We start from the raw sequence: 21479 nt of genomic DNA, 5'->3' as shown, positions 1-21479 counted from the left end.
AATTCAAAATTTAATTAAACTCATTTGGATCATTGTGAATGAAAGTTTTACACATTTCTTTATAGTTAAAGTTTAAAATCTTATTTTTAAATTTTTCTTCTGAAATATTAAATAATAATTTACCCATCATTAATTCATTGTCCTTTAATTAAAATTAAATTGAAGTACCATGTTTTAAAAATAAATCTTAAAAACAAAAATAAGAGTACGGATAAGTTTTGAAGTTTCCCGTACAGTAATACTGACAGTTAATTCATATTTAGTTTTGAAGCTAACCTTAATGATGTAATGTTACGTAATTTAATTACATTCGTAAATTAAAAATTTGAATAATTGTTTTGAATGATCAGTAGAAAATGAAGCAAAATTTCCTCATAAGAAATTATTTTTATGTTCACATCTCATGTTTGTCTATTTCGTTGGAACTAAAAACAACACACATAAAGACATATATTGCCTTGAAAAAACACGGTCAGATTTGGAACGAGTTACTTTAATACAGTTCAATAATTAAAATATGACATTAAAACTGAAGCAACAGTTGTAAATTAAAAACTGTTTCTGCAGTAGTATACGAAACAACTCTCAACAGTTACATCACATATCAAACAAGATATATTGCATACAACGAAGGTCTCGTGACAATACAAACAGTTGCAACAAGAAATCCCAAGCTCTTTCTGCAGTAGCATCAAACGAAGCACACTTCTCAACAGTTACGTCACACATCAAACAGGATACTACAATATAGACTCCAGAAGTGGATTTTTTATTTTAAAAAAAATATATACGTTTCGAAAATATCCCATTTTAACTAGAAGCGCGGGTGTCACTAAACTTGATGGCTTCCCCACGCTGTAGAAGCTTATGCATTCCCTTTTAAATCGGTCATCGAGTAGGTCATCTTGAGAGATCCTGGAAAATGTCGCTTTCCCCGGATTCCGCGGTCTCACTTCGAGATATCCTAGATGACCCTGATCTGGAGCTGATGGGAGAACCCAGGGGAGAATCACAGCTACTGCCGATGGAAGAACGGGACAAGGATACCATCCGTCCCAGTGCTCGGATGGCTGTTCCCGATTTCTACAATAAAAAAAATACCCCTAAAATTAGAATTGTATTGGATGCAAAAGTATTTTAATTTCAGAAATTATTCATGTTATTAGAATAAAAAGCTATTAGCAAAAAAAGTGACTGTTTTTTTTATGGTAAACAGAAAATTTTAAAAAGAAATCACGTTATCGCGTCATGTCTTAAGTCTCCGTGGACACGAGGCTGAAATAAATGGATAGTTTCTGGGATAGCGATCATTATAAATTAGGAACTTTTAAAAAAAATCAACTAATGTTTAATCTAAATTTTCTAAACTTTGAAATTTTTAAGGATCAATAGCGTTACAGCATGACCGATGATTTTAAAAATCAAATAAAGGAAAACAAATAGAGTAAGAAGTGAGTTGTCTTATAAAACTAAAGAATCAATTCTCATTCAAAATAAAAAAAGGTTTACAAACATCAACAAATAAAGCTGTCAACTTAGAAAAATAATTAAGAAATGCTTTCAAAATATCATTTCTTAAGTGGCTCATAAGCTCTGGGTGGGCCCTGGCCTTTTCCAGAAGTTTTCCTACAACATCTTTACTAATGGTGACTACTCTTGAGTTCTTAATTCTAAGAATGTATAACTCATTATCAACACAGTCGAATCATTCAAAGTAACTACTGTGTGAAATAAAAACTTTGCGAAGTCTGAAGACAAAATAGCTAACACCTTTGCAAACAATTCATTTAAAACGTTTTGACATACAGCAACAAAACTGTGTCTTATAGTTTTTCAAAACAAAAGCGCCATCTGTAGTCGTAGCTAGTTTTGACACATTTAAAAGTAAAACCCAGACACCGTGTATTTCTTTCTTCCCGTATTTTTCAAATTGTCGGTCATTTTTTTTTTTTTTTTTTTTTGAAATAGTATGTAACATATTAACAAACACTGTAAGTTCTTCTGAGAAGCATTTAAATGCTTCCAAAAAGACAATATGTTCAAAATCATAGATTTTTATATAAAATTACTTTTCACAATTACGACAGCTTACAAAAGAAATTAAAAGCAATAAATAAACTGTGTTTAAAAAAATCAAAACTTATTTTTTGTTAATAAAATGAATTCATAATATCCTACTTTATACCTTAAGCATTTATTTCCATGTTTGTATCATTTAGTGAGCTTTACCTTTATTATCTTTAGTGTTTACTTAAAAAAGCAAAAAAGAAAAATAACCGTTTACACTAAAAAGTCAAAATAAGATCAAACTGATTAGCTATATACAATCTTGAACGCTTAAATAGCAATAAATCTTTTAAAATGAGATAAAAAAGACATGTCTGCAGTTAGACACATATAAGTTGTTTACAGAATGATATAGGTATTAATCCACTTACTTGCCACTTTCGCCTTATAATGAAACGCTTCAATTTCTCCGTAGACAATGGTCGCTTTTGAACTGAAGTGGCGGTCGCCAACCAAGAATGTTTCAAGCACTCTTCGGCACTCATTCGAGCTCTAAAATAGGATGAAATTTTAAATGTGACTCACCATTCAAGTAAAAAAAAACTTTATATTTTGCATAAATTTTTAAAAAAAAACACTGAGTAAGGCTTTATAATTCACTTAAACTTTATGTTTGACTCCTAAATTTGTTATGAAAAGAGCTTGCCTTTTTCTGCAAAGAAGCTCCTTCCCTATAGCATTGTAAGAAATGGATGCTCAAAATATGACGAAACTTTTTCGTTTTTGACAAAATCGTTTCATGATATATATGCTCCGAGTAAATATTTCGTCAAAGTGACGAAATAACTATCATCACTATTTCGAAATTAATTTCGTCAAAATTAAATATTTTGTCATTTTTTTCATCAAAATAATCCCTCGTATTGCCTAAGGTATCTAACTTTTAAAATAATTACTTTAATATGGACACCATATAGATAGAATACAACAAGGACACATAGGGGAAAAAAAGAGATATATTACACCTATGTCCGAAGCGGGGTTCGATCCTTGGATCTTCCTCGTACGAGGCCAACTCCTTGACCACCAAACTAATCCGGACAGACAATTCGTCGCCATATATTCGATTGTATAGTCGTTATCCTAGCTTCGTTATTCCAGTTAACAATCTCACACAATACGCTACGATGTGATTTTCAATTTAGAAAACATTTTCGTCACAAATTTCAGTTCTAGTTTTGTTACAAAGCACGTGATTTTGTGACAAAAAGATACCCAAAATTTACGAAGTACTACTCAAAGAATAGCTGAATCGTCAAAAGTGACAGTTTTCTTCCTGGAAGTATGTTAGTCTAAAAGAAATGGGTGGTCTGCATTGAAATACTTGTAAACGTTTAACTATGCTGTTTAAAATTCAAATGATTAAATCATAAAAACCCTTCATTCAGTGCCTAGCATTTGTAATTCAGATTAAATTCAGAAACATACAACATATGAACTACAGGCTTCTATCAAAGAAAATGTATACGAGAGCGAAAATTGCAAACGTGGCAGTAAGTAGCAGGAGATTTACTAGAGTATTACGGAATACTAGAGATTGACGGATTTTTTTTTTAAAATTTTCTAAGTATACACCCAGAAATACTGATGATTTAATCTTATTTCAAAATTGACATGAAGTGTTCCATAATCACAGAGATTAGTTTTTATTTTAAAATTGTCAAAAAGGAAATAAAAAATATCAATATTCATGGTCATAAATTAATATTTAAGTTACACTACAAAAAATTCGGGATCAAAATATGGTAACAAATACCAGCCCTCAGGTTGCCAGTACTTTTTTCCGTAAATTCTATTTCTACTGTTAAATTTTAAGGAACAAAAAATATATTCTGTAATTTTTATAGTCATACTTACTAGTAACTTTTATTAGTAATTTTAGCTTACAGTATATGTTTACAGTATAATTATGCAAAATCACTGAATCAGTGTAATTGAATGCATGTTACTGTAAAAAATTCCGGATCAAATTATGGTTAAAAATACCGGTACGCAGGGTAAAGTACTTTTTACTTTAAAATCCATTCTTACCGTAAAATTTTGAGGAACAAAAAAAAAACTCTGATATACTGTACTTTTTGCAGTAAAATATTCACTAGAAACATTTATTAGCCATTTTACATAATGATACATACAGTGAAATTATGTAAAATCATTGAATTAATGTAATTAAATAAATATTACTGTAAAAATTACGGTATAAAATTTTACGGTAAAAATAGCAAATGTAGCAATTAATCAACGGATTTTACGGATGCTGCAGTTAGAGGGCCAGAACTATTTACCATAATTTAAAACAGTGCAGAAAATAAAAAAATATATCAAAAACACTATCGAAATCTTACGAATCAGTATTGAGAGAGATAGGAATAAAAACATTAAAACCTGATTTACTGCATGGAAAAATTGAAAGTTAAAAAATGATATGATTATTCACGTTCATGACGTCTGCAACCTTCAATTTCCAACCTGGATAAAAGCAGATTTTTACACCCATCTTCCTTCCTTTTGTTAAGTTTCGATAGTATCAATTAAGCATCAATTTTTGACCCCCATTTTAAGTATTTTTCTGACAAATGTTCTAAAAATGCATATTAAAAATTGAACAACCTGTATATGTTTAGCTCTTGCATTATTCATAGCTACTAGTTCATTCATTCTTTTTATTTATCTTTTTTTAATTTGCATTGATTTCTTCTTTTTAAAGTAAAACTTACCTTGAGAATTTTGGTCACCAAACTATTTTATAGCTTTATTTACAATTTTTTTATTAATTTCTTTTCTCTTAATTGCCTTGTTATGGTGTTTACGTAACGGTAAATGTCATTAAATCATTAATATTAATAATCAGCGGCTTTAATTAATAACCAAGTATCAGAAATTATCACATTTATCGGTAATTATTAACAAATATCAATGAAGTTTGGTCAATGCAATAATTTACTGCGCACTTTGTTAAAGAGACGCATGCGTGATTTTCTACATGAACAGTAAGATAATGTCAATTGCTTGTTTATTTTGAGATTCTGGCGCCCTCACTTTGTGTGCGCTGCTCATTTGTTGGATGAATAAATGTTACAGTTACAATATATATATATATATATATATATATATATATATATATATATATATATATATATATATTGTGCTAGACAGTTTTGATTTATTCAGATTCTTCTTACGTTTTTGTTTTTTAAGGTATCTAACTTAAAAAACACATCTTTGTAGGGTATACCAGGCAATGGCACCCACTTCCCTTGATTAAATCGATAATTATAAATAACAAAACGTGATTATTAATAATGGTCATATTCCATATACTAATATTTTCCTTAATACCTTGTAATGATAGTAAATTCCATGAACTCCAGATAACGAAAATTATCTTTCTTCAATAAATATGATATATATTTATAAACTTATTAACTTTTATAGCTATTATATTTTAAACTGAAACATAATTAAGAATCCGTATTTCTTTATTTTTATTTTACTAATTTCTACAACGACAGATTTATTATCACAGCACAAGACACATAAAAATAACATTACTGTTAAAGTTTCAATAAATTATGCCTAATTAATCACTCAGGTCGAATTTCATTGGCAACTATTATTTATAACAGGTTACTATGAATAATGGACAAAATTTAATCATATTCACCAAAAAAAGTTATTATTAATAATGTCCACATTTAGTACCGTAACAGTCACCTACATACCAATTTAATTGTTTAAAGAGAAATTCTATATTTGCATTAAAATTTCGACAAATTCATCCTATGAGAAATTTTGAAAATTAACTATCAGTAATGAAAGTATGTAGAATTTATGCAAGGTAATATGTGATCAACGCTCTAAATAAATATATAAGTTGGAATCCTCGTCAAAAATAAATCAAAATCGACTTATTATGAAGTAAATTTATCCGGATCTGAAGAATCATTATAAATATCATTAATACAGAGAAAAATTATTTTAAAGGCATTAAAACCAGTTTAATTGTCAGAGAAAATGCGATAATTATAATAGTCTTTTAGTTCCGCTGGAACTAACTACGTTTTAAAGCTTTTAATATTATATTTTGTTTGATTGTCCTTCATAATATTTCGCCATATGTGGATAACGTCATCGTTTTTTTGTTATTTAAACATTATTTTTCTTCCCCTCAAACTTACTAGGTAATTTTGCTTTGTTTTTTCATTTCAGTTTTGGCGAAAATTTTACAATACAGTATTTTTCATTTCACATATGATAGCGGATATTTTTCTCTAAAAAAATTTATAGTTTCTATGTCTATGAAGCATTCGTTTTTCTCATAACTTACTTGACTCTCTTGACGAGTAGTTTTGAAATGAAGTCTTTAGCATCTTCTGAAATATCATCGAAAGCTTCATCGTCAAAATCCATCTCACCTCTCGTTATGTTGGCAAACGTTTCCGTATCAGATTCTCCCATGAATGGTGAGAGTCCTGAAATTCTAAAAATAAAATAAGGAAAAAATTGATAAAGAAATTTTTATAATTCAACTAACAATCGAATATAGCAGAAATTAGTGATATAATAATCATTAAAGAAATAAATGAATAAGTGACAAAGGGGGGGGGATGATGAATAAGTTGTTAATTATATGTTAATTTCATGATGTAATCAGGGTAAGTTAATTTCATGATGTAATCAGGGTTAGTTAATTTCATATTATGTGATCAGGATTTGTTAATTTCATGATGTAATCACTATGGAAACTTGATTATAGTTGTGAACATATTCGCTCTGCTGTTCCGTAAATTTAGAAGATGATCAGAAAATTTATGGTATAAGAAAATGAATCTATAGTTCTATGAAATAATCATGCAAAAACACAAGGGATATCATTTCGACGACCTAAAAATTCGTTTCATTTACTTTTTTCACACACTTTTCTTTTGAAATGTTATAGTTGTAACAGAAGAAAGTTAAATACATTTATATAATGAAATTTTAAAGTCCTATTCACTTGGTTCAACTTTTTGCCTAACTACAACAATAATGTGCACAGTAAGTAGTGGTTCTTTGTGAATGCGCAGTGTTGATCTAGCTCAGTGGTAGGACTTGTTAACCGATCATTAAGGTGGGTAAAATCCATCTAGAGTAAATTTCATGGTAATTATCTTTCTTTTCAAGATATCAAATGGAGACATCTTACTATTTCTTTTCGCTAATCTTAATCAACGGTGTACAAACTCTTGTTGCCTAGTAATTACTTTACAAACTGAGGAAAACAAATGACTAAAACAATCAGAATATGATAAAATTTACCATGTACCTGGCTTTATGAGAACAACAAAATACTCTAATTTTTACCGAAGTGGTTTAGTAATGATTTTGGTAAAATTAACAGTAAAATTTTGTTTTGCAATATGTAATGAAATTCGGTAAGTGTGGTAAAATTTGGATAATTTTATCATACCTTAAAGCATTGCATAAACACTATTTTTTGCTTAAATCTGCTTCTTAGTTTCATATATTTCACTAAATGTGTAGCAATAAGAACTAAAATTTTGAAAACCAGTATTTCCGGTGAACCGTAATCATATGAACGGAAAAATTATCAAATGAATGATTTAAATATTGTACATTTAGGTTTTATGAACCAGAATGATGAGTTTTTAAACCAATGTCATTACCATAAAGCACAATCGATAATTTTAACAGAATTGTTTTCTGCGTGCATGTTCGTGTTGCTTATCTAGCAATGTGGTGATAATAAAAAAATGGATCTCTTCTTGTAGACGAATTGAAAAATATTTATCCTTACAATACATAACAGATGACCCCAACGCTCCACATATCACTTGATGGACACACTGGTTCATAATTTATAACTTCTGGTGCAACAAATTCAGGAGTACCAAAAAGAACACGTAAACTTTCCTCGGACTTGTAAAATCTGGCCAATCCAAAGTCGATTATTTTTATCTATGGAAAAGAAAAAATTCGTTTAGTTATATTTATTCCCAAATAACTTGAAATTTTAATGTCCTCTTTTACAACGAATTGCCTTTAAATGTAAACAAGTATAATGTTTATGTGAATATGAATAAATCTTATATTATTTATAATATTATTAATTTATTATTATTTTTATTTTGGTAAAAAAGACAATCATTAAATCTATTTTTTAAGTATAAAACAATAATGTATGGACGGAAAATACCAACAAAAAAAAGCAAATATTATGCAAAGTTTAGAGTTACAATTAATATACATTGATAGTAAAAACATATATACATCTTTTAAAGCATACACTATAATATTCTATAGTGATGCTGTATCATGAAACAGGCTAATCCATTCATATGCAACTATCGTTTAATTGTTTAGGATGATAATGCATTTATTTAAATACCGTGCTGAAAGCAGAAAAACAGTACAATTACATACAATAATAGAGCAAATATTTACAGTTTAAATAAAAACTCTTATTTTCTGTTAAAATATGAATTCAAAACTCGATACTCATATTTTTTTACGACGAAAGCGATAAAATTACCTTTAAAAAATTTTACTACGTTCCAACTTTAGATAATTGTTTTTACGTTACATTTGATTCATGAACAAAAAAGAAAATAGAAAAACGTGTATTTTTTCTCTCCTTAAAACATCTCTTTTATTAAAAATAGTACTTGAACAATGATTTCATCTTTTAATTAAGCAAATCAAGATTCTTTTTTAAATTATGAATTATTCATTAGTTCATATGTTTCGCGAAGTTAGTAATCTTAATTTTACATGCTTTAGTAGAAATTAAAATGCAAAGTTTCCTTAGACTTTAACGTTAAAAACAAGAACAAAGTAAGTTGTTATGCATGAGAAGGCTATATTAAGAAGGGGAAATTGCTGGAATATACTAAAATATACAATGCAAAAAATTAGCAAGTTTTATACACGTACCTTAAATATGAATAAATTTATTTAAACCGTTTTTAACATTCATAACATGCGTTTAGTGCTATGACTTAATACACTAGCTAGAGTACTTTGCGTCAAAGATAAATTTTTGAATTTAACAACTTTAAGAAAAGAAGATGCTTAAGGATGTTTTTTTATTAAATAATTTCATATAAGCGCTTCTGTTGAAATACACTGGCTAGTACAAGAAAATGATGATAAAACGAATGATGTCAGAATGAAACTAGAGATTTCTATGCAAAGTTGGAACTTTCAACAAGATTTGGCTCCTTGCCATGCTTCCAAAAAATAAAGGAAAGGAAAAGGAAGAAAGACAAAAAGGAGAGACAAAATCAAAAAGGTTAAGAAGTTTCCAAAAAACCCACCAGATCTTAAAAAAAAAAAAAATGATTGCTTTAAACCCACTTGTCTCAAAACTTGATTTTTTTGCGTTGTGCCGCTGTTGCAGCCCATAAGCGATATATTGATTCAAATGCAGTTTAGGGATGAAAAAAAATCGCTAAAAACTTTAAAATCACAAGAAAAAAATTTTTTATGCTAAAACAACTAAAATTGGTTTTGAAAAAGACGTATTAAATATTAATTGAAAACAAAATGTGTTACTATTCCCAAAAAGACTGTTACTTTCCAAAAAAATAAGAAATAAATACGTTCGGTACTATAATAAACTTTTTAAGTGTATATCTCAAACACGTTTGTTTAATACAGCTATTTCAAGCAATTAAAAAAACTCCTTACTTTGTGTGATGTTCTAGTCTTGCAAAGTATATTTTCCGGTTTCAAATCTAGATGTATGACATTGTTTCTGTGCATATAAGATACACCATCACATATCTGTCTCATGAAGAGGACGCAGTCTTGTTCAGTTAGGATAAAATCATCAGCTATTACACGCTCAAATAGTTCTCCACCTGAAATGCTGTTAATACAAAGAAACATTAATATATCTGTGCAAGTATGGTCAAAATATGGTAAAATTTACCGTGTTTCTGGCTCGATGAGAGCACCAAAAATGGAAGGATGGGAACATTTTGGTAAAATGAACAATAAAATATGGTTTTAGAATATGTAATAAAATTTGATAATTTTTATCATAACACCTAAAAGCATGGCATAAAAACTATTTATTCGGTTAAATTTGCTTTTCAAGTTTTGTATTTTTTTTTATTAAATGTGGGATAATGGGGACTATAATTTTGAAAACCAGAAATTCCGCTAAATCGTTATTTTGTGAACTAGAAAATTGCCAACTGAATAGTTTAAAAACCGCATATATTGGTTTTATTGACCAAAATTATAGAAATATCATTACGATACAGTACAGTATTTTCACCAAGAGCCTTTATTAGGGTAGAGTAGGGTGATTTTCAATATTTAAGGCATTTTTGAAACTGAAATAATTTTAAAAACTGGACAATTTTATTTAATCAAACTTTTTACTACCACGTGTAAACATTTTAAGCTTTGGATATAATGACTTGAACATGTTTCACTGACAATGGTGCTTTGTATAGGACAATTAATTAATAAAGCTTCAATAATTAACTTCGAAAAGTCTGTAACAAAGTTTAAAATACTCATTTTTCGAAAATTCAAAAATCTTCAAAAGTAATAATTTCATCTAAAGATTTGTTTTTAAAATGATTATTCCCACATAATGAATAATGAAATCAAGATTAAAAAATGGAAGTATCATTGATTGAGTAATTTTAAAAATGATTAAACTGGGGAACAAATTATTTGTTGCATTTATACAAATATTTCATCCTGTCTAATTCAGGTGGGGGATTTTGAATCTGAAATTAGTTTTGCTTCTAAAACTACCGATTTTTAACAGACATTTTTAGCCCATTTTTTGCCGAAATGTACAAGTTGGAAAATGTTATATGTAACAAGGGGTCTCGTAAATGTTTCGACAAACTTTCAGGGGAGGTAGGGCACATCATCAGGATTAAAATTGCATGGAGAAACGTGATAGAAAATGAAATGTTAGACAAATTCTTGTAATATTATACATAATAACTCTTAATCGTATTTATTTTTGGAAATCACAAACACCTAAGCCAACAGGCTATTAAGTTCTTTAATGAAAAATATCTTTTTGTCGGACATCAAAAATGCCTCAAATTTTAAATGCACCCAATAAGTAATCATCTGACGCAGTTGACGAGATAAATTAACCCACTGAGCATGACAATTGGCTATTGCTATGTAACAATTGTTAACAATTGAATTTGATAAATAATCGAAATTCGAATATAATTTGCATTTTTAAATTTACAGTTTATACTTTTTTTTGTTTATTACTCAAATGAACTAAAGTTTTACATATGTTTCAGATTCATATGTTATAGATAATTAATATGTTATGTATGTAACTTGATAAGTTAACAATATGTTACATTATACTGTTATGTTTTAACATGTTAAGTAAACAATTGTTAACAATTGAATTTGATAAATAATAGAAATTTGAATGTAATTCGCTATATTAAATTATACTTATTATAATAAACAGCAACTTTTGTAAGCGTAATAAATTCACCTTAACTTATTAAATTTAACAGTTTTCATTCAGTTTTTTGAACTAGATTGATTGTCATGCAACGCAAACCGTCTGTAGAATTTTAACATGTCAATAATTATTTGACTATTTGGAAAACAATTATTAGAAAACAGTAATTTTGAGAAAAATAATATTACTCAAAGATAGAGTAACAGAATAAAGCTTTTTTTATTGCTAAATTAAAGTAATTGATGTTAAAATATTTTAAAGTAAGAAAAAAAAGTTCATTAGCAACAGAGAATATACTAACTGAGAAAAATGACTTAATTATTTTGAAACTATTTAATATGTAGTATGAAATATTTCATATGAATTTTTTTCTTGGTGTATACATATGCTGTAAATGAATAAAATAGGCTAAATAATGGTTTTTAAAAAAGAAATTAGGCGATGAGAAAATACATAGTTATCAGAAAAACTTAATTCTTTATTCTTGAATTTAGTTATTTTAATATGATTTGAAAAACTCGTAGAGAGAAACTTATCAAATTTTTCTAAACGCTTTATCCTTTTAAAACTTAAGTAATATATTGGTTATTGAAAAAAAAAATTTAAAATTTTGTTACTTCTTTTCATTTGCATTTTACCTAAAGAAGTTCATATTATTAAGCGAAATATTAAATAAATTATGGATTATTGGTTGAAAATAAATATCAATATTGCTTGTTAAAAAATCCTAACTCTCGGAACCCTTGTCATCCTTCCATGGAATCCTAGGGCTCCGCGGACCACCTTTTGGGAGCCACTGCTCTTTCCTAAGGCTTTTTCCTAATGAAGTTAATGCACATCAAAAAAGATCCAACAATATAGGCATTAACGCCATTGATGTTTTGCAAACTCTCAAAACACCTTGATCTAGTAGATTAAATGTGTACTTTTAAATGAAAAACATTTTTTTAATACTTTAATTTTCACAAGTTTTACTTTTTGCATTTTATCTAAGAACTTCCTTGGAACTTTTTTTTTTGTGTCTAGGATCGCTTAACTATGGTCAAATGGATCCTCGAAAACATTATTCCATAAAGACCATAACTTTTCATTAAAAGTTCCATAAGCAATCCAAAAATAACTTACTACTCCATAACCATGATCATGTTCCGACCACTCTCGAATGCAGCCAGAACTTGCATGAGTTTGGGATGATGAAGCCTACTCATTATCTCTATTTCCTGCTTCACCTTTTCTTTATCTTTTATCTTCAAACAGCGAATTATCTTTGCAGCTCGAGGACGTCCACACGATTTCTCCACACATCTGTACACAGTTCCAAACCGTCCTCTAAGGATGTCAATTTTAACTTTTAATTATTTGGAGAAAAAAGGGGAAATGGATGACAAAGATAAATTATCAATGGAGGCAGGAAAACTTTAATGGAGTTGTCTTTGCAAAACATAATTTATCAAAGAAATTGAATGACAATAACGATCTGTGACCATTCGGTTTAATCATATGCCTTCTTTGAAAATACTTTTAATTGAGTTTATGGAATTTTAGAAGGATATATTATGGTCCATAGTAATTTTGCGTGTGGTGCAACCGTTAATACGCTGAATGCCACGCTAATTTTACATGGCTTGCTCGTCTGGCCAAAAAGATTTTCTCAGTATGTATTGCATTAATTTCTTCAAACCATTTTAGTAACGATAATAATGTTAAATAAAATTAAAAGCATTAAAAATTTACTCGAATTATGTGTTTCTAATAATCTTGGCGACGCCGGTTCCCGGTGATCCCCGTGGAGCTACGAACAAACTCAGTGCCGGTCACCGGTGACCCCCATGGCATTCAACGCGTTAACAGATATCCGAAGGTTTATACAAACTTTTAAAACATTTTTTATTGTTGCGTAATTCTTTTGACTTTGTAACCATTTAATATTGTTTCCTTCCTTTTCTTGTGAGTTGACAAAAAATTTTTCTACAAATTATACCTAATGACCGACCAGACTGTGGAGGAATCAAAGAACTGGCCTTACATCAGAAAGATTCTGGGTTCGAATCCCGGACAAGGCATGGGTGTTCTTTCATTCTCTGTACTATCTGTCCTTATTCTGGGAGCAACGTTGGGCCACCTAATAATATGACCCTGAGGGAGTGGCCAACACCTATATTGACGAAAGTTCATTTTCCGAGATGGGCATTGAAAAATAAATACCTAATTCAAAGTTTAAAAAAAATATGCTATATTCGTTTTCTCTGTTGTTTTGGTGTTGTAAATATATGGATGAGTTTAAAACAATCAGCGATTTATTCTCTCTCATTTACATACTTTTGTGACGCAGTTAGAATGACGTACCAACACCATATAGTAAAACGCAGTTATCCTTTATGGTCTGTTTAGTTTTACACTTCCCATTTCTTTTTTATATCGAGTAAGAAGAACACATAAGGATTGATAAGTTCTAATTCTTATCAAGTCGTTAATGTTCACATCGTAAGCAAAAAATGTTGCCTTAAGTATTAATCTTGTTAAAAGACATTAACTGAAAACGACCTTAGGAATGTGACTGAAAATAGTGATATTTGATCAGTCGATGCAGCTGAAATGTCCTCTCCCTTGCCATCTGTCACTAGTACGCCTACGCACATTTAAGTTGGGAAAGCGGTACTGTCCTTTGAAAACAACGGCCGTCGCTTCTTCATAAACTAAACTTATATTGATAAACGCTGTTTTACCAATTTCCATTAGTTAACAACCTTTAAAAAACGTTCATATCATGACAACCTTATAAGTGTTGGTCTGAATTAAAAAATAAATTAAATTAAATATTTAAAATAACTTCATTTCGTTTGTAGGATATGTTACTGTTTGATTATTTCCATAATTTTTTACACTTTACCACAATACCTTGTTTAATAATTCTTATTGTGAGTAAAATTGTTTCGAACAAGAACATGCTTTAACAATTACTGATTGTGATTACGGTTAATATCCTGTTCATGTTCGACATATTTATGGAGAAAAAAATACCTACCCACCGGATCTTTTGGTAGTAAATAAAAAACGGACCTCTCAGAAAGCAAAAACTCATTTTAAAAATTTAAAGAGAAAACCATTCTTTACGCCAAAGAAGTGCCAATTTTTAATTTTTATCAACAAATTAGTGATAAATTTAACCTATACGTTCGTACAGTAAAGTTAAATACTATTCAAAAATGCTCTAAATCATTTCTCGCCGTATTTCTATAAATCTTCTTCTCGATAAAAACAAAGTACTCGATAAGTACTTTGCCTAATATCATACAGCTATAAACAGAAATAGTTTAGGATATGCATAGAGAATTAGGTCTCAAAAAAATTTATGCTCATAAAAAGCATTATGAAATTATTTTATAGCTCTGAAACAAAATACTAAAGCCTCTAAAATTATTTTTATCAATGCAAAATTATATCAATTCCAAATGGTATCAATACCAAATAATAATAATAAAAAAAAATCTTTATTACTTTAATGTGAATAAATCCCCAAGCCAAAGATTAAAAAAATTAAATTTCCAATAAAATTAATCGCCATGTTTTATCCACATTGTTGCCATCAATCAACAATAAAATTATTTTGGTACAATAATTTTACGAGGTTAAACCACTTCCTCAGCTTTAAAAATCTCTTTTACATTTGTCCAATACAACAACATCCGTTTTATGTCTTCTTCTAAGAACTAATGCAGTCATAACGGTTTTATGATTGGTTTTAATAGAAAAAAAAGAGTAAAATTAATATTTAAATTTAACTGTAACAGCTTCTCCTTTCCCGAAAATTTTATGTTATGTTGTATCAGCGACGGAAATATTTTACCCGTAACCACAAGAGGTACCAAATCGATTAATGCAAATAATAAAAAAAAATCAAGAAAAAACTAAGCCATTATCTCATTTTTAAGCAAAGAAAAAAAGCTTCATCTTTACGGTTCATAGAATTCATTGAGTTAAAAGAAAAACTCAAGTTGTTAAATGATTAGCAGTTTATTTTTTTTAAAAATTGCATCAGTAAAAAACATCTTAGAGTACTTTATTTAAAACTAATCGAGTAAAGGTGACTGAAAAATGTGATCATTCTACGAACACGAATGTGTATAGTACAGCATAAAACAACCCGGTATTAATAGATTGATTCAAAATTTTAAATCATAAAGCAGAAAAAACAGAATGTTAATTATTTTTCTTTTGAGCAAATTAGGATGAAAATTTTCTTACTTTCCAACTTCTTCCTTTAAATCGAAGCGATCCGAAAACTCAGTCCCGTTATCTACAGTAATTTCAGCAGGTTTCTCTTCAGCTAAGGAAAAAACGTACTTAACACTTTTGGATTCAAAATGCAATGATAACATATAATGCTTTTTGTGTTTTTAGCTAATGTTAAAGGAAAGTAATATTGACATGTACCCTAAAAATAATCGTCGAAAAATCAATGGAAGAAAAACTTAAGACAATAAAATAGTTAAGTTCACTGCAACATTATAAAATAAGTTGCACAGCTTGTTAACATCTGAAGCTGCTTACCTATCAAAACCATAAAACAATGTTTCTGAAATAAGCATTCTTGAAACAATAGCAAGGCACGTTTTATTTTATTTTATAATCGTTGTTGAACACCTAACCCAATATTGAGTTTACGACGATCAACGTTCAACTATGTAGCTCTGTAATTTTGAACCCTATCCAGAAGGCAAGGAAACTCTTGTTAAAAATTTCGGGTCAAATTAAGATGTAAAGTACAAGCACTTTGGGTGCATCATCCGTAATAAAACCTATTTTACCTTAAAATCCATCTTTATAACAATATTTATTAGAGTGATTCAGCGATTTTACAATAAAAAGTACGGTAAGTCAGATTTATTTCGGAACATGTTTCGGTAAAAATGGATTTTGGTGTAAAAAGTTCCCGGCACCCTGAGTGCCGGTATTTTTTACTGTAATTTGATCTGGAATTTCTCACTATCAGTGAAATTATGTAGTATATCAAACTGTAATTACTTCCTTTAAGTAGGTAAAAAAATTATCAAGTTGTGAGTGAATATTAATAAATACATAGAAATGTATCCAAAGTTAAAAATAGATATTCAAAAATTTTCAAGGTAAAAATAAATAATAAGCTTAAATTTCTAATATTCCCTTTGGCAAGATTTAAACAAAATATAATTCTTTTGAAATTAATGGGTATTATAACTTATTATCAAGTTCTGCACAGCTACAAAGTTAATTATGTGTTATAAGAAATTAATCAAAAATCTTTTATTTTTCTTTTGAACATTTTTACATATTTTTGTTTATGCATTTTAAATCTGGACTATACCTTAAAGAGGGAGAATTTAACTACACCTAATATTAAAACATCATGTTTTGCTTTTCCCATTACTGTGAACAAGGAAGTTATTTCACGCATTTCAATGAAGGGTAGCAATCTAATTAACTTCATGTTTAAGCAAATAGCCTCCATCAGCTACCGAACGCAAGTAAATTAAAAGTAATTCAACAGAAACTGTTGACAACTAAGACACAATTTTATTTGATTTTGTAATAAATTATATTAATCACTTAATATTTCTATTAAGTGGGCGCGTTTTGACAATTCTTTTAAGTACGCAATACATAAAACTGTATTGCTTAACAAAATAAATATGTGATTAATGCTATCTGCGTTTATGCTTTAGATTCGAACAACGCAGAATATTGCATGAAGCTATAATATTGAGAAATGATTCGTAAAACTCTACCAATCTTGAGCGCATTTCTGAAACTTCAATCGAATTCAGACGAATCAAGATGACAACTCTGAAAAATCTATTGTCCATATAAAATTGATTTCAAAATAACGGTTAAAGATAAATATAATCTGAGTAATGCAGCATTGTCTGTCTTTTCTCAATACGTTGGAGACACGAAAAGAATTAACATGCATTGGTTTTAAGTTGGGCAATTGGAAATACTTCTATTTTTTTTAAAATTTAAACTACTCTGTAAGAAATTCCGGTAAAAATTGCTGGCATTCAGAATACCGGTACTGTTTGCAGTAAAATTTGCTTTTACCGGAATATGTTAAGGAATTAAAAATCTAATATACCGTAATTTTTATAATAGTAGTTACTGTAAAATCGCTGAATAACTAATTAAATAAATATTACTGTAAAAATGACGATAAAAATGGATTTTACGATAAAACTAATTTCACGGATAATGCACCCCAAGTGCCGGTACTTTACAGATTCGGAAAATTTTACAGTGTAGTAATTCATTTCATTACAAAAAAATGGTTAAATACTTTTATCAATATTTGTTAAATAGTTACCAAAAAAGAATTTTTAACAACAAGTTTATATTTATTTCAGTAACATTTTTTCTTCTTTTTCAAGGAAAAAAATTTTTTTTATGTGATTCAAGTAGCAGACTCAAAGATGCTGATTGAAACAAATTATTTATGCAAAGTAATATATTCAAAGATAAATGCTGATTTTATTACTTTACAGAAATTAATAGATAAAAGGATAAATTCTAAGTTAAACTGATCATTGAGGGGAATAAATAGACTCAAAGAAAAATGCTAGTTCAAAATTGATAAGTAATAGATTCCGAGATAGTAACTAGAGATTTAAAGAGAAATTTGAAGGCCAGTTATGCATTTTGAAAATAGTAATCAATGTAAAAACAGAATCTAATGTCTATAATCGATTTACACTTACTTAGTTCTTCATCAGAAGAGCTATCCATAAGGAAATCGTCCAAACAAATGACTTTAGACTCTTTACTTGGGTGACTCAAACCATAGCGATTTTCTGCCCTAACTCTAAATACGTATCGCTGACCCTTTGACAAACCCTGAACGGAGCAACTAGTGTTTACAGATGAAACCACTTTCTGCCACCTAAAATTAAAATGAAAGAAATATTATTCCATAGACGGTTAAAAAACAATATTTGGAAACTAATTCTTTCAATTGCAAAAAATTGAAAATCGATATAAAATAAAAATATAGAATTATAAATGTAAAATAATATTTGGAAATTCAAAAAAAAATCCTAAGTAGTGAAACTGTGAAATAAGTATGCGTTTTTAAATATTGCAGTTAATCGATAGCTCATAATTTTTTCCAGAATTGCATAGGAACAAGACTCTACATGAAATAAATGTATGATCAGAACTACCAGAATGTGGCTAAATTTACGGTGTTTCTGACTCTATATAAGAGCACCAAAAAGCAGGGTAAATTTAACCAAAGAGCTATGGTAATGGCTTTTTCAGTAAAAATTAACAATAAAATATGGTTTTTATTACCATGCAGTTTGGTTGTAAATGTTGCAAAATGAGGTAATTTTCCCACTGACGCAAAATTGTACTATAGTTTGAGATTACGCAAAATCGTAGTCTTGTTTGAGATTACGCAAAAGTTTCCCTTCGATAACTTCCATTTTATTTAGCAGACAGTTGTTAACTTCCTATTTCGACAGTTATTTGTTTTTTAATTCCTATCTACCCTTGTCAAGTCAATATACAGATAACACATGAGGGAGAAAGACAGCAAACACATTCAGCCTGGGACGTGGTGAGATTCGAACTCGAATCTCACCTTCACATTGCAATAAATGGATCTTTGTAATGTTTTTCTCCAATTTGCGCGTCCCGCAGTGGACTGATCGCTAAGACACGGTTCCCAACAGATCACCGAAGTCAAGCATCACTGGCTGCGGTCAGTGTGCGGGTGGGTGACCACTTGGATCAGTCTGCGTAGAGACCGAGGGTGTGCGGTATTGGTCCTCGTCAAACTGTTCTACCGTAAAGTGCTCGACTTCGCGTGCAGGTCGTTGGGCTACAGAAGCGGGGGTGGCATCTCCTCTGCAGAGGATCGAAATTGTGATAGCTTGTCTTCGGATCATCTTCAGGGATGTTTCCCAGACCGTCACCAATAGCCCATTGTGCAGCTCTAGTGCGACGTAAATTAACTACTACTACTACTACTCTAATTTGCGCAATCTTTTCTTAAACTTGAGTTGGCTTATACAGGGTGTTTTGTAATGAACACACAAGTCTGCATATGTATGTGTAACAATAATTTTAAAAAAAAATCTTGAAATAGTACTGATTTTTTTTTTCTTCAAAACATTCCTTATATCAGTCTCTTTTTTGTTCGCTTTAACAACGAGGTAGCGGGTTTGAATGAAAGCATTACCATGGATGCATAGTGGTAAACAAATAAATTTGATTTAGATACATATACCGGGTCATGTGCTTAAATGCAAATAATTGCTTGTCTTTTGTCAAATTGCAGAAGAGCAGATAAAATGAAAGTGAGGAAAATAGCGCAAATATATTTAACCCACTACCTTTGTACTTCAAAGTGTTTGGCAGAAAGACAACATCCCGCTGCAATGAGGACCCCTATAATATATTGTTCCTTTGCTTGAACTTCACGGTGCAGTATTGTTATTCCGCTATTCGCTCTGAAGCGTACATGCAGTGGGGTCAAATCCCGTTGAAACATAGGATGTATATTCTTGCTGTCTTTTGTAAGATTACGCTACATGTTTTTCAAATTAAAAAGATTTTTTAAGCTGTTCCTTGTATTCACAAAGAAACCCTTATACGTACGTAAATAAATAAGTAGATCCCACAACTTCATAAAAGATAGATAAAACAGTCACTGTAATATGATATACCTTAGTTTAGTATCTTTAAGCACTTTAATTCATTTGAAGTCATCATTATTTTCCCTTTAACCATTTTTATAATTGAGAAATTATATTTTATTACCGATATTGAACTGCCGAGCCTTTTTTTGGGGTTCACGACTACTGATGTTCAACTCCGTAGTTTTGTAATTTTGAACCCAATCCAGAAGACGAGGAGCTTCTGGATCAAGTATTGGGAGAAATTTGCCTTCGTGGTGGACTTTTTGATAGAATTAACTCGCATTTGCGTTTCATGGAGATGAAAACCACGAAAACCTCTCACGATTAGCCTGATGGCAAGAGGACTCCAATCCATGATCCGTCAACCACTGAGGATGTTTTACATCAGCACTGTAGTTGGTGCAAAGATGGGTGTGGAATTTGTATCGATCAACCATCGCTGGGATTTGAACTCAGGTCACCTCATTGGAAAGTAAATGCTCTATCCCTTGAGCAATCACGGCTCGAAGAAATTACATTAGAATAAGAAATATTTTACGGACTGGGATAGAATAATTGGTAGGACGCTAAGCTCATGTTCGCGTGATCGCGAGTTCGAATCGAATCCCCCCGGCAGAAAAAAAACGAGTATTAATGGGTGACTGGTGCAAGTTAAATCTGTCGGCGTCACAAAGTCTTCCATTGTTCCTATAACAAATCAATATCTCTGGGGATACTGAATCGGAGGTTGACTGTTCTCTGGTACGATCTGTAGATAAATGAATGGGTTCTCCTTTTAAAACGAGCTGTGACGTGAGTGAGGCTAAAGTTGAACGCCACTGGAAAACAAGAAACGCACCCTCTACCTTAAAAATCGCCAAGATTTCTATAGCAGGCTTGCTAGCATTGGCAAGAGGCATTAGTAATAACAACAACAGAAATAATTAACAGTCAATGAACTCCTATCAACTATATTTAAATAAACTAATAAAGAAATTTAAATATATTATTACCCTACTATTTGGTAAGAAGCAAAGACCAAATAATTGGAAAACTAATTGATAGTTCTGAAGATTATTTGGTAATTTTATCGTGTTATATTAGAGTATGGCATGAGAACCACAAATTTGGTTACGTTATTTATAAAATTTCACAAATTAAAGGTCTATACTAAATGTTCAAAATTATAGAGAACTATAATTTTGAAAAGTAGAAGTTTCGGTTGCAGCGAACAATAAAATTACAATGTAAATAGTTTAATCACTGAAGATTTTAGTTTAATTCTTAGAATCGTG

The 21479-nt window shown here is 29.8% G+C and overlaps 1 protein-coding gene across 1 annotated transcript in view; it reads right to left on the bottom strand.

The window, feature by feature from the left end:
• Positions 1 to 477: 477 nt before the first annotated feature.
• LOC107439674 (myosin light chain kinase, smooth muscle) overlaps positions 478 to 21479 on the bottom strand; it is an 84765-nt gene continuing 63763 nt past the window's right edge. The window contains 8 exon segments of the mRNA XM_087168872.1: positions 478 to 1083; positions 2439 to 2559; positions 6395 to 6547; positions 7865 to 8025; positions 9757 to 9937; positions 12659 to 12862; positions 15779 to 15860; positions 18262 to 18443. Of these exon segments, the coding sequence (XP_087024998.1) occupies positions 901 to 1083; positions 2439 to 2559; positions 6395 to 6547; positions 7865 to 8025; positions 9757 to 9937; positions 12659 to 12862; positions 15779 to 15860; positions 18262 to 18443 (1267 nt within the window). The 3' untranslated portion in view covers positions 478 to 900.

This window comes from Parasteatoda tepidariorum, chromosome 7, assembly GCF_982258835.1.
Source record: "Parasteatoda tepidariorum strain Cologne lab strain chromosome 7, Ptep-v5.0, whole genome shotgun sequence".
Classification (NCBI taxonomy): domain Eukaryota; kingdom Metazoa; phylum Arthropoda; class Arachnida; order Araneae; family Theridiidae; genus Parasteatoda; species Parasteatoda tepidariorum.
This window is presented reverse-complemented; position numbering and strand designations above follow the sequence as displayed.